This window comes from Bubalus bubalis, chromosome 11 (genome assembly GCF_019923935.1).
Source record: "Bubalus bubalis isolate 160015118507 breed Murrah chromosome 11, NDDB_SH_1, whole genome shotgun sequence".
In the NCBI taxonomy this organism is placed as follows: domain Eukaryota; kingdom Metazoa; phylum Chordata; class Mammalia; order Artiodactyla; family Bovidae; genus Bubalus; species Bubalus bubalis.
In genome coordinates, this window is record NC_059167.1 from 66,073,635 (window position 1) to 66,086,060 (window position 12,426).

A 12,426-nucleotide genomic window follows, 5' to 3' on the forward strand; every position below is an offset into this window, starting at 1 on the left:
GAGCCGCCGACTGCCCCACCCCCACGCCACCACAGAATCCGTTACCCGCCCCACTCGCTGACAACCCAGAGTTAGCAAATGATTGTGTTTATTGACGAGTTCATACATCAATACAAACGGACATGTTAAAAACAGCCTCTGCCCTGTGAGACCTGGGGATGTAGGGGAAGCGCCATGGCCTGGGCAAAGTATAAAAGTTATAAATAAGGGGCTTTCAAAACTGGGTCAGGGCAGATCTGAACGGGGGCGGCATTTGCCGGTGGCCTCAGACATGCAGAAGGGGACGAACGCCGACCACAACATCCCCCCACGCTGGGCGGGGGTAGGGGTTGGGGGTGGGTAATCAAAAGGGTGGCCGCCTTCCCACAGGAGGAGTGTCGCTCCGTCCTCGTGAGGGATAGACTGGCTGAGGGTGGCCAGGAACCCAGCCCAGAGGGCCAGGCCTGAGCCCCACTTGTAGTGGACTGCAGCTGGTGTGCTGGCCAGGGGTACATAGGGAGTGGATTTCTAACAATGACAAGGGCAGCTGCGGCCTCGTGGGGTCCACACTCAGCTCTGAGAGTTCCTGGGCCAGGATTTCTTGGCAGCTTGGCCATGCAGGTGGTGGCAGTAGAGAAGAGTGAGGGTGAAATAGGGTTCACCTGTTCAGGTGACTAATGCAAGCAGAGCTGGGCACCCTTGAGAATCCAACTTCAAGCCTCCACCCAGAGAGCCAGCAGAACCCATAGGGACACAGCTTTCCAGCCTGGAGCTGAAGCAGAACTGCCCTGACTTACCTGAGGCAGAGGAAGCAGCAGGGCCTAGAGACACGTTCTTCACCCCAACTCTTCCACAGCTGCTTCTGTACTTGGTCCTACTCTACTTGCCCATTGTGCCCTGGCTCCTTCCCCTCACACCTAACACTACCCTCCTAACTCTATCCCCTCACCTCTACCACTTACCTGGCCCACCTACCACCTTTCCAGTGTGTCTCTTGGCCCCTGCTGCAGCCCCATAGGCCTCCCTCTCTTCAGCCTCCAGCATCCAGCACACCTGGTGCCCAGCATTGCCCTTGAGGAGGCTCCTTCTACCCAAAACAGATACCCTAGGCCATTACACATCAGCTAGGCTGTGAAAACCAAGAATCCAGAATCCAGGCTTAGTGTATTCCATCCCTTTTCATATTCTTGATAGGAGCCAGGGTGATGAAGCCAGGGCAGGATGTGAAAGGAAAGCAGGCACACATCAGCCAGCCGAGTGGTCTAGCGGTGAACACTCAGTGTGTGTGTGTGTGTGTGTGTGTGTGTGTGTGTGACACATCAGCCAGCCGAGTGGTCTAGAGGTGAACACTCAGTGTGTGTGTGTGTGTGTGTGTGTGTGTGTGTGTGTGGCACACATCAGCCAGCCGAGTGGTCTAGCAGTGAACTCAGTGTGTGTGTGTGTGTGTGTGTGTGTGTGTGTGTGCATTTGTGTAGGTTTCTTCTGTGGCCAAGGTCCTTAGAAGGTGGGCCGGCGCCCTGTAAACTACGAGGGAAGTTTCAACACAGGCTTCTGACTGAGCATCACTCAGGATGCGGGGAGAAGGTGGCCTCGACTTCAGCAGCCTGTTGGGGATCAGGGCTGAAGAACAGGGAAGGCCAAGGGGCCGAGGAAAGGAGGCCAGGGCTTGATGTTTGCCCAGCAGAGGGCTTTACTGTCCTGCAGCAACATCCCACAGCTGGCTCCACAAGTTCTGGCCAGGAGAGAAAGGGGGCACAGGAAGAGACAATGCTAGGGCCCCCCTGGAGAGGGGAATGGGAGTGGAATGTGGGGGCTCGGGCCTTGACACCAACTCAAGCCTCCTGATGGCTGGGAGGGCTCCAGAGGGCCAGAGGGCTCTGCCTTTCTGAACTGCCAGCAGGTGGGGAAAACAGACAACCCCCACTCTGGCAACCAGGGGAGTAAGCTGGTGTGGGAGGGGGCATGGAGGTAGAGGTGAAGTTCCGCCGTTGGCCAGAGGGCAAGGACACCAGATCACCTCTCACCTCTACCCCCTGGATACCCTGTGTGTGCTCCACCCCAGGGAGCTGATCCCTGCAGTAATTTCAAATGGCTTCTAAGAAGGGAGGGCAGGCCTTTCCGGACTTGCCCCAGGTGGGGCAGGCTGCCCTCCAACTCCTCACAGCACCAAGATGACAAAGACCAAGATCTGCCCCTGTGTGAGCCACCAGATGGCTGTGGAGGCAGGAGTTCCAAGAGAGTGAGGCAACAGTCAGGGAAATAAATTAATAAATACAGGGGTCCCGTGAGGAACAGCTGCGAAAGCCATGGCCCCTCTGAGCATGGATCCCTGCTCTCCACTCCAAGCATCCTTGCAGGTTTTGGTGAGTGGAGGAGAGATGCAGTTTGGAAGGGGGGAGCATTCACTGGGGACAGGCTTCTGGAACTCAGAGTCTGCGTTCCATGCGCCGCTCCACAGCTCGAAGCAGCAGCTCTGAGTATTGCTCCAGCAGGGCCTGTGTCTGCTCGGCCCCCACAGCCCCAGGGCTCCCGCCAGGGCTGGCCAACACTGCCCCAGCCAGGGCCTCCAGCTCCTGCCGCACTGAAGAGAAGGTGTTTCTGAGGAGCTGGGTGATGCGACTTTGTTCCACCGAGGGTGTCTTGCAGCTGGCCACCTGCAACGGGACCCCTGAAGTGAGTTGGAGGAACAGTAGAGGGGATTGTCAACAGATGCAGAAAGGGGAGGGGCCCCGACTGGGTCTAGCCTGCCCCCAAGAAGGGACTGCATGCCCTGCTGGGTGTGGCCAGGAGTTCCTCACGCCAAGATCAGCAAGTATGACCAGAGGCTAGGGGATGGAGGCAGATCCTGGGGGTAACCATCAGATGTGGCACCAACTACATCTTGTTAGCAATTCCTCTTTCAAACCTCAGCCCCTATGGGACTGTCCCCTATGTTCAGAGTAGCCAAATCATTTCTGAATCTGAAAAGGGATACTATTAATAATTATACTTGGACAACAGGCATAAGCTAGATGGTCCTAAGCAAACTAGGACATGAGAGCTCTCCACACCATCCCCTCCTGTCTGAGGATGTCTCCTCCAGCTGTTAGCCAGAAACGACTGATACGTACTCAAGTTCAAAAGGCCTGGCCTGGTTCCTAACCCATTCGCCTACTCAGAGTTCTTAACTGTTCCACCCACTTGTCAGTGGAAGAGCCTTAGCATTATGTGCTAGATACTCAACCAGCACTCCTGACATGCTCTGTCTTCCTGCTGGGCAAACGGGGAGAGGGGGAGGGGGGTACCCAACACATACCAAGTGGTAGAGCTGCACAGCCTGGCGCACACTGCCCTGGAGCTCAGCCACGAGCTGCTCGCACTGCTCCAGGCTCACTGCTGGTTCTGGAAGGGACAGACACAGCTCAACAAGGCCCAGAAGAGTTGTCCTTTCCAGCCTGCCCACCCAGGGGCCGCTCAGAGCAAGAGAGGCCTACCCCAACCCAACCCCCCACCCTGTCTAGCACCACATGCCCTGAGTCCCTTCCTCTGGCCTCCTTCCTTCTCAACACTCTCCCAATGCCACACAGGAAACATGGTCCAGAGGAGAGGGCCAGCTCCAGCCCCAGGGGCTAGACGGCAATGAAGGGGAAGTGGGTTATAGAGAGGCCATAAAGGTTAGCCGGAGTGTCTCACCATCAGGGGTGTGACTTACGAACCGAAACAGGAGCAGACAGGACGAGAAACACCAGAGGCTGGGCCCATAGAAATGAGATGGAGCCAGAGAGCGGCCGACAAGACAGGAGACAGAGGATGGGGCAGGAGATGAGAGCTGGGGAGCGGTGCACACCTGAGTCCCGGCTCAGGGTTGCCCCTGGCCTGGCACATTCCACAGGGCTGGGAGTCTTCTCAAGGGGTGGGGGCTGCAAGTTCGCAGGGCCTCGGAGGAGGCTGCTGGCCAGCAGCTGCTGGGCACAGGAGCTGTTGGGGCCAGGCTGAGCCTGGCACTCTGTCCTAGGCTTGGGAGTGGCACCCTCCCCTGAACAGGCCCGCCTCTCAGCTGTACTGTGAGCCTTTCCTAGCCCCGCTGGGCAGCCAGACTGTTCTGCCTCACCAGGGGCCCGGCCCTTGGTAGCAGGTGAGAAGGTGGCCAAGGTGGGACGATCAGGCAGTGGCTTCGGGATATCCAGGACCAGGTGAGCCCGGCTGGGCAGGGCCAGCTTGTTGAGTGGTGAGATGCGGACGGGGGCAGGAGCTTGATGTTCAGCAGCCAGACCCAGGTTTTCCCCAACAGAGATGCTGCGGGCAATCTTGGCCATGGAACTGGTGGTGGGGCTCTGGTACGAGTGAGGCCGAGACAGACGGCGATCAGCTTTGGGCAAGGGGCACAGGCACCCCTGGGCTTCCATCTCCTGTGAGAGCAACAGGCCTGGTGGAGGGGCCTCATCTGCAGAGGAGACAGAGACACACACGGGTCAGGGGGTGAGGAAGACGTCTCGGGCGCTAAGGCTCAGCTCCCTAGGAGCTGCTGCGCCCTTACACACTCACTAACGGACACCGACTGGCAAGCCCAGTGACATGTCAGGGCTCCATGAGGCCACCTTCCTCGAGCGTGCCCATGGGCTCCACACACCCAACCCCTGGAGCCGAGCCCCCTGGGTGCCTCACCCTGTGGTACCAGACTCTGCACCGACTGGGCTTTCTGGAGTCCACCTGTGGGGCCGGCTGCCGCCACTCTCTTGGGGGACCAGCCACTGTCCGGGCTAAGACGGCGTCGCGGCAGTAACACAGGAACTGCCTGCTGGGGGCCAGGGTTTCCAAGGGAAGGCTCCGCCTCTGGGGGTGCTCCTGGAGGATTGGCACCACTGCCTCTTGGCTGCTCACCAGAAGCCTGCAGCCCCTGGGCCAGTCTCGACGTCACTGCCAGGCTTGAAGATGGGGACGGTTCCCTAGGGAGGAAATGTGGAAGAAGGCCCAGAAAAGGCTCAGGGCTGCTCCCTGACAAGACCGGGAGAAGGTCTCAAGGCACTGAGGGGCGCTGGGAGAGAAGGGCAGGCACCAGGTCAGCCAGGACAAAGCTGGAGGGCGCAGTACCGCTAGGCAAGGAAGACTGAGCCTTGGAGAGGAGAGGGCTCAGGCCGCCCTGGGGCAGGACAGGCCCTACTGGGAGCACTGCGAGGTCAGGAGAGCTTGGGCTCCTTGTAGGAAAGCGAGCTGCTGTGGGGAGAGTACCTGAGTGGGGGGCTCTGCACTTGCAACAGGAATCTTGAAGAGATGCTCCGAGACTCTGTCCACTCTGGTACCCGGACTGGGCCCCCTGCCAGGGTGACAGAAACCATGACTTGAAGCAAGCCCTGGCTCCAGACTCTGCCTCCCCTAAAAGGCCACCCCAGGCATGGCCTGCCTTTGGACCCTCCCTCTCTGCTGGGCAAGGAGAAAAGAAGGGAGGATTGCAATGACCAGTCTGACCACACCTGGAGCAGCCCCGTTGGCCAGAGTCTCAAAGTGCTGTTTTAGAAACTGCTCCTGGTCCGGGGTATGGGGGCTGCCCTCCTGCACCTCACAGGGACCAGTGCCCCCCTCGTCTTCCTCTTCCTCATCACCCTCGGCTGGCTCTTCAAGGTCTGAGGAAATGCCATCCACACTCAGGGGCTCCGTGCTCTCAGAGTCTGGATGTGGAGGAGGGGGAGAGAAGCATCACGCTGCACCCATCTGTCACCAGAGCCTCCACTCTCACCGGTGTGCTCCTGGCCCTCCCTGGGGCTGCAGCCTCACCTTCATTGGGGTGCTCAGGGCTGGAAAGGCGGCTGCTGCTGAAGTCCACAGAGCATGCACTATCAGGGCTATGCTTCTCTGAGCCCCTGCCGTCTGCATACACTCTTCCCAGGGTCCCTTGGCTTGGTGCCTGCACCTGGAACTCACTGCCAGAGAGGCCAGCAGGGGAAGGAAGAGGCGGTGAGCAGTGGTGAGCAGCAGCCCCATGGACTCCTGCCTTCCTCCTGCCCCATGAGCAGGACTGGAGATGAGGCAGGGGTGCAATGGTGGGCAAGCCGAGTGCCTGGAGCCAGCCCCCCAACCCAAGTACAGAATACTGGGAGGGAAGGGAAGATGTGAGAGAGGGGTATGCATGGCCCCAGAAGTCTGCGGGACCCTTGCCTGGTATCCAGGGTGGGGCTGTCACCCGGCTCTGGGTAGACAATACCATCTTCGATGGGTGCAGGCTCCAGATCTTGGGCAAAGAGCCCTTCCTCTTGGGACAACAATCGGATGATGTGGGGGCAGGAACAGGGTTGGGAAGCCTGAGGTCGGGGGAGCTTTTCATTCTGGAAACACACAGAGTGGTATCACTGGGGTTGCTGATGTGAGCAAGGGTCCGGGAGAGGAGGTGCAGGGGAGCAAGGAGGATTCAGTGGGCACCAACTCTGAGGGAAGCTCTGATTCTGAGAGCAGATACCAAAAAGCCAGGCTGGGTTCCAACCAGTGTTCTTGAGCCTCAGGAAGAACCACATTAGCACTCTGGGCTGCCAACGTCCAGCCACTACTTCATATCATGAGCCCTCCAGGGAACCCCACCCAGGACAAAGGCAACCCCTTGCTTTTCCACCCAAGGGGAAAAGTGAGGCACAGCCTCACCAGCCCACCTGACTCTGCAGGTCAGGTTACCCATGCCCCACGGGGGCAGAGCAACCACCTCGGGATGAACGCTCAGGCACCGCTGTCAGCCCAAGGCTGGCTCAGCCAGCCTAGAGATCTCTAGGCTGCTGGGGGAAAGCAGGCTCACCTTGCTCACGCTTGAGGTCTCAGGGGCCTGCTGACTGTGCTTCCCAGGACCTGAAGGGGTCATGGCCGGAGAGTCCTGGTGAGGACCCCGAGAACCTGGGACCAGTGTCTCCAGCTGCCTCAGATCCAGCATGGAGCGAACACTCAGCTCCACACCGGGCTGAGCCCAGCGCCCCCTTCTTCTGGGTCCTTGGTTGGTGGCAGGAGCTGGGTCCAGGAACTCCTCCGTCTCCTGTGCCTGGTATGGGGTGGGGTGGGAGAGGAGTAACAGTCACACGATAGTGTCAGCAGACACTCAAGCGTCACCTAGTGTGTGCCAGGCACTTTACATGTATTAGCTCATTTAATTCTCACAACCACCTTAAGAGGTAGGTACTGAAGGGAAAGTGAAGCATACAGGGCTTCGGTAACTGGTCCAAGTTCCACAGGCAGCCTGCCTGCAGGTTCCAGCACAGGCAGCCTGCCTCCAGAGCTCATGCTCTCAGCTTAACTCTGTGTGCTGTCCTAGAGGACCTTCCAGTCTCAGTCTTCACCAGTGTCATGGACACCTCAGACCTGGGAGTCTCTAAAAGGCCCCCGCCCAGAGGACAGCCCCAGGTCCATACATAGCACCAAGGACAAACCAAGAGTCCAGGCTTGAGGCCCAGGGCCTGGTCAGAAGGCACCAGACCCCACACCACCATCATCCCATGAAGCTGCTGCTGACAGTGAAAGGTGCTGATGCTTGAAATCCTGACGTGGAACAAGGGAGGGCTGAGCCGCCTCTGAAAGCCTCTCTCCTCCTCCTGGTCACCCGGAAGTCACCGTTCAGTTACTGGTCCTCTTAAGGCCTTTGCCCCTAACTATTCTGGAAGTTCTGAGCTTACCTCCTAACCTTCTTTAGCACTAAAGTTTCTCCAGATTTCATTCTTTGGCCCTTTGACTTTCTTGAAATTTCCTTCTAACTGTTCAGCTCTGACCCTTTTCTACTCCCCACCTCCACCGGTTCTTTGCTCACATTTGCTCCCAGGGCCCCAGGTGGCTGAACAAGTGGAGTGCTGCCCCTAGTGGTGGCTGACCCGGGTAGACCATCTCCCCTGGCCTCACCTGGTGGGCTTCACCCCTCACCTGGAACCACCCCAGGGGCTTCCTTGAACACAGGGGGCGGGCACCTGGGCAGATCGGATGCCCAGATGCCTCGCCAGGTGTAGAGAGCCCTGCTTCCACCATCCTGCACCCCTTGTAACCTTGGAAGAACATTTTAACGATGGTGACTCACCCGACTCATCTCCCAGTGGGACAGGCTTCGGGGCAGGGCTGGGCTGGGCACTGAGGCTGGACAGAGACAAGCAGTCAGAGAGTACGGCTCCCGCCCACTCACTCTGAAGCGCCAGCCCCCACCCTTCAAAGCCTCAACCCTCTGCTCTCACCCCCCAGTCCCACTGAGGGTGCATCAAGGCCCCGCCCAGCCTGTGCCTGTCTGGCCCACTGCAGGCTCGCACAGACCTGGCTCTTTCTTGGCACCCCTGGAAAGGACAGGCAGCGCTGGGAGCTCCTCCTCCTCCATGCCCTCGTCTTCTCCCTCCTTGTCGCTGTCTGAGGAGAGAGCTGGTCCAGGAGATAGCATCGAGGGGGCCTCGTGCCTGCATCCAAGACAAGCAAGGTGACGGGGAGAGGAGACTCGGTGGGTGGAGAGGTCAGCAGCATGGCTCTTCGAGTAAAGAACAGGTACGGGGAGACACAGAGCTGCTGAGCGGCAGGTCCATGGCGAGGAGGAGGAGCAGCCTGGAGGCCCACCCACCGGCATCCACACCCACACTCTGATCTCACCGGTTGGGTCCAGCAGCCCTCTGGGGAGAGGATGATCCTTGCTGCTTGCCTCCGCGCTGGCGCTGGCGCAGCTCGGCCAGACGCTGCCTCATGCTGATGGTCATCTCTGAGCTCAGGCGCCACACAAATATGCAGCTGGGGTGGAGCCATAGAGCTGGGTGAGGGATGGGGGGACTACAGGGGGCAGCACCTCCCCAGGCTGGCAAGGAGACCAGAGCCACCCTCCAGTGCCGGGCCGTTCAGCCCTACTTCCCAAGACATCACTGATGTGGAGAGGAGACTGACACAGGAAGAATCCCAGGGAAGCTGGCTTCTGCTCACCTGTCCCCTGATACAGAGATGAGGTGTTTGCAGTCATTACTAAACTTCATGCCAGTGACAATCTCTGTGAAGAGCAAATATGGCTGATGAGCCCCCCACCCAAAGTCCCAGCCAGATGTCTTCTCAACAGTGGAGGGCGGGGATTGGCTGGAGGGGAGGGACAGACAGCTCTGCTGGGACCCAGAAAAGGCTAAGGAGAAACGGGAAGGTTCCAGGGGGAGAGAAGCAGGGCTACACTCACCTGAGTGGCCAAACATGGTAGCCACGCACTCGCCTGAGGAAAAGTCAAAAATGGAGAGGTTCTTGTCGGAGCAGCTGGTAGCGATGTAGATCCCTGAGGGGTCCGTCTGCACCTGAGGAGTGGACACACCACTGGATGAGGCCAGGAAGCACTGGGCCCTCTCCACCCAGCACCCTCTGTGCCCCCATTCTCTGGCCCGGCACCCATCCCACTGAGCCCTCACCTTAATCAGAGTGCCGTCCTCACCCTGCGACCCTTTAAACAGCTTCTTCTGCTTCCCACTGCTGATGTTAAAGATCCTGTGAAGACACACACTCATCACATGAGCAGGAACTCACGGTCGATTGGTGGGCAGCACAGCCGGCGTTCACCCCCAGCTCTGTTCTCTCCGGAAGCCACTCCCCAACACCAAAGGGGCCACCACCTCTTAGGTGAGGCAAAGTCCTCATTCTGTGGGCTCAAGGGGCACAAAGTCCTGGACAAGAAGATAGACACCTGTGAGCTGACCCCCTCGGGCCTGAGAAAGGGATGCCCACCGAATATTCCGATCCTGGCAGCCGATGGCTGTGTACTTCCAGCTGGGCTCCACGTCCATGTCATAGAGGGTCGTCTTCCGCACCACGTGGTGTGTCCGGGTAAACTGCACTCCGTCTCCAGACTGCAGGGGTGGAGAGCCCACGCCCAAATGCCTCACCAGGCCCCAGGAGCCTTGCTTTTGCTTCCCCTCACCTCTTGTGACCTCAGGGAGGGGAATGGTAGTGACCCCACCCCTCATCCCCAAACCCACTGCCCCATTCAGGGACGCCTGGTCACCTCACCTTCTGCGCAGTGCGGAAGTAGATGCTCTTGTCTGCTCCACAGCTGATCATGCGGACTTGCCCATCGCTGGCTGTAGAGGAAGGGGGCTGAGCTGTTCCCACTGCTCTCACTACAGTGGGTCCAGTCTGCCCTCTGCCTCCCTCAACACTTTCCCTCGGTGAGCTACTCGACACAGCTGGGACCACCCATTCAATCAGGATGAAGTGAAAAGTGAAAGTGTTATTCGTTCAGTCGTGTCTGACTCTTTGTGACCCCATGAACTGTAGACAACCAGGCACCTGTGTCCATAGGATTCTTTAGGAAAGAATACTGGAGTAGGTCGCCATTCCCTTCTCCAGGGGATCTTCCTGACCCAGGGATGGAACCTGGGTCCCTACATTGCAAGCAGATGCTTTACCGTCTGAGTCCCAGAGAAGACCTAAATCAGGATGCTTCTCTTCAAACCCAGGCCCTCCTTTCTCCCCATCCTCAGCAAGCCTGGTTGATAAGTATCCCCCATACTAACAGTCTATATTTCATCTGTTTTCCCATTTGGCCCCAAGACAGCCAGCTGCTGTCCCATACTCTCCGTGACTGGCACACCCTTCTCATGGAGGCAGAACGCAGGGGGCAGTAGGGGGCAGGGGGTGTCAGTGGTAGGTGGCAGAATGTATCCCAATTGCCCTGCCACTACCTGCAAACTTCACAGCAGTGATAGAGGATGAATGCTCGTCCAACGTCTGCTGTAGGCTGTACTCCCGTCCAGCGTCCAACACGTGGATCAGCCGGTCCCGGCTCGCTGACGCTAGGAGCTTCAGACCTGTGGGTTGGAAGAACTTCATCAGCCCATGTGTGCCCAGCTCCTGCTGCTGCTGCTAAGTCGCTTCAGTCGTGTCCGACTCTGTGCGACCCCATAGACGGCAGCCCAGCAGGCTCCCCCGTCCCTAGGATTCTCCAGGCAAGAACACTGGAGTGGGTTGCCATTTCCTTCTCCAATGCCTGAAAGTGAAAAGTGAAAGTGTAGTTGCTCAGTCGTGTCCAACTCTTAGTGACCCCATGGACTGCAGCCTACAAAAGAGCAGGCCCCTATCTGGGCCCAGCTAACAAGAACTGAGCCCCATATCCCTAAGCCAAGGCAACCATGGAGAAGGGGCAGAGCTGCCCTCCTCTAAATCTGCAAAGACACCAAATGATTCAAAGGATTTTCAGTCCCACATCCTACAGCTAGGATCAATGTAAGCAGCACTAGCAGGACTAGAGGAGCCCTAAGCCTCTGGCATGGGTACCAGACATCCTCTTTACCTGTGTCTGGCTTAGAGTACTCCAGGCACAGGATTTCCGAGTCATGGGCCTCCACCTTCAGCATCTCATTTAGGGACTGCAGTTCGTGCACCCTGCAGAGATAAGGAGAGGCGGGAGGGGGTCACTGCCGGGCTGCAGGAAGAGAGACTCACTCTGCTTTCTCTGTTATATCCTCTCTCCTGACCTTTTTTAAAATTTATTTTTGAACTTTCAGGTTAGAGAAAAGTTGAAATAAGTACAGAGAGTTTCCATATTCCCCTTACTCAGCTTTCCCTAATGTGATTGTCTTACATAACAACAGTCTCCTTACCAGAACAAGGAAGTTTACATCAGTACAATGTTAGGACCTAAAGGCTCTACTTGAATTCCACCAGTTTTCCCACAATGTCCTCTTTCTGGATCTAGGATCCTATCCAGAGTCCAACTGCATTTAGTTGTTAGTTCTCCTGAGTGTCCTGTCTGTAACAGTTCTTCAGTCTTTGCTTCCCTTTCATAATCTTGACACTTGGGAAGAGTATTGATTAGTGCAGGTGCTCAGTCATATGTACCTCAATTTGAGTTAGTCTGATGTTTTCTCATGATGGGACTGAGTTTCTTCAATTTTGGCAAGAGTACCACAGAAAAACTGCTACGTCCTTCTGTAGAGCATTGTATTATGGGGTTTATGATGTTGATATGAGAATGTAAGCCTGATTACTTGATTAGAATGGTTTCTGCTGGGTTTCTTGACTATAATTATCTTTTCATTGTATATGAATATCTTTTCGAGCCAAGATTTTCAAAAGCTCTGTCCTTGGGGACCTAACTCCCCCCAACCCATACCACCAGAGGCAGGTGGTACCCATGCCAGAGCTGGCTTTACCTGAGTGTGCCCACACGGTCTCCTGAAGCGAGATGCTGGCCATTGGGGCTGATACACACAGAACGAATGCCCACGCGGGGATCCATCAGGGACCCATCAGCTTTGTCTCCCCCGGGCAGCTCAGTGTCCAGCAGGGCCTGAGTGTTCCCATCCACATAGATGATCTTAATGAGGTCCTGGTGGAGCAGGTCAGGAGAAGTGGGTAAGACAGGTCTAATCAGTACAGGAGAAAGAGGAGAGGAATGCTGGACAAGACAAAGCCCTGACTTGCAGGGGAAGGCCACATAAGAACTCGGAGATCAAGTCTGGGGACCCAGTTCCTGAGAAGGCAAGGGAACACAGGCACTCGGCATGGAGG

The 12,426-nt window shown here is 57.2% G+C and overlaps 1 protein-coding gene across 2 annotated transcripts in view; it reads right to left on the reverse strand.

Annotated features, from left to right (window-relative positions):
- Nucleotides 1–71: 71 nt before the first annotated feature.
- The window catches only part of MAPKBP1 (mitogen-activated protein kinase binding protein 1), a 53,048-nt gene continuing 40,693 nt past the window's right edge, over nucleotides 72–12,426 (reverse strand). The window contains exons 12-31 of one of the 2 annotated variants that reach the window (XM_044925196.2): nucleotides 12,069–12,244; nucleotides 11,207–11,298; nucleotides 10,599–10,724; nucleotides 9,925–9,995; nucleotides 9,643–9,764; nucleotides 9,330–9,405; nucleotides 9,107–9,218; nucleotides 8,866–8,929; nucleotides 8,545–8,679; nucleotides 8,221–8,357; nucleotides 7,994–8,049; nucleotides 6,737–6,973; nucleotides 6,112–6,278; nucleotides 5,731–5,876; nucleotides 5,430–5,624; nucleotides 5,188–5,272; nucleotides 4,624–4,904; nucleotides 4,070–4,402; nucleotides 3,275–3,360; nucleotides 72–2,633 (exon numbers count right to left, since the gene is read on the reverse strand). In XM_044925196.2, the coding sequence (XP_044781131.1) occupies nucleotides 2,406–2,633; nucleotides 3,275–3,360; nucleotides 4,070–4,402; nucleotides 4,624–4,904; nucleotides 5,188–5,272; nucleotides 5,430–5,624; nucleotides 5,731–5,876; nucleotides 6,112–6,278; nucleotides 6,737–6,973; nucleotides 7,994–8,049; nucleotides 8,221–8,357; nucleotides 8,545–8,679; nucleotides 8,866–8,929; nucleotides 9,107–9,218; nucleotides 9,330–9,405; nucleotides 9,643–9,764; nucleotides 9,925–9,995; nucleotides 10,599–10,724; nucleotides 11,207–11,298; nucleotides 12,069–12,244 (2,925 nt within the window). In that variant the 3' untranslated portion in view covers nucleotides 72–2,405. Of the gene's footprint in view, nucleotides 2,634–3,274; nucleotides 3,361–3,805; nucleotides 4,403–4,623; nucleotides 4,905–5,187; nucleotides 5,273–5,429; nucleotides 5,625–5,730; nucleotides 5,877–6,111; nucleotides 6,279–6,736; nucleotides 6,974–7,993; nucleotides 8,050–8,220; nucleotides 8,358–8,544; nucleotides 8,680–8,865; nucleotides 8,930–9,106; nucleotides 9,219–9,329; nucleotides 9,406–9,642; nucleotides 9,765–9,924; nucleotides 9,996–10,598; nucleotides 10,725–11,206; nucleotides 11,299–12,068; nucleotides 12,245–12,426 lie in introns of both variants that reach the window. The other variant, XM_025295877.3, reaches the window with a different exon arrangement.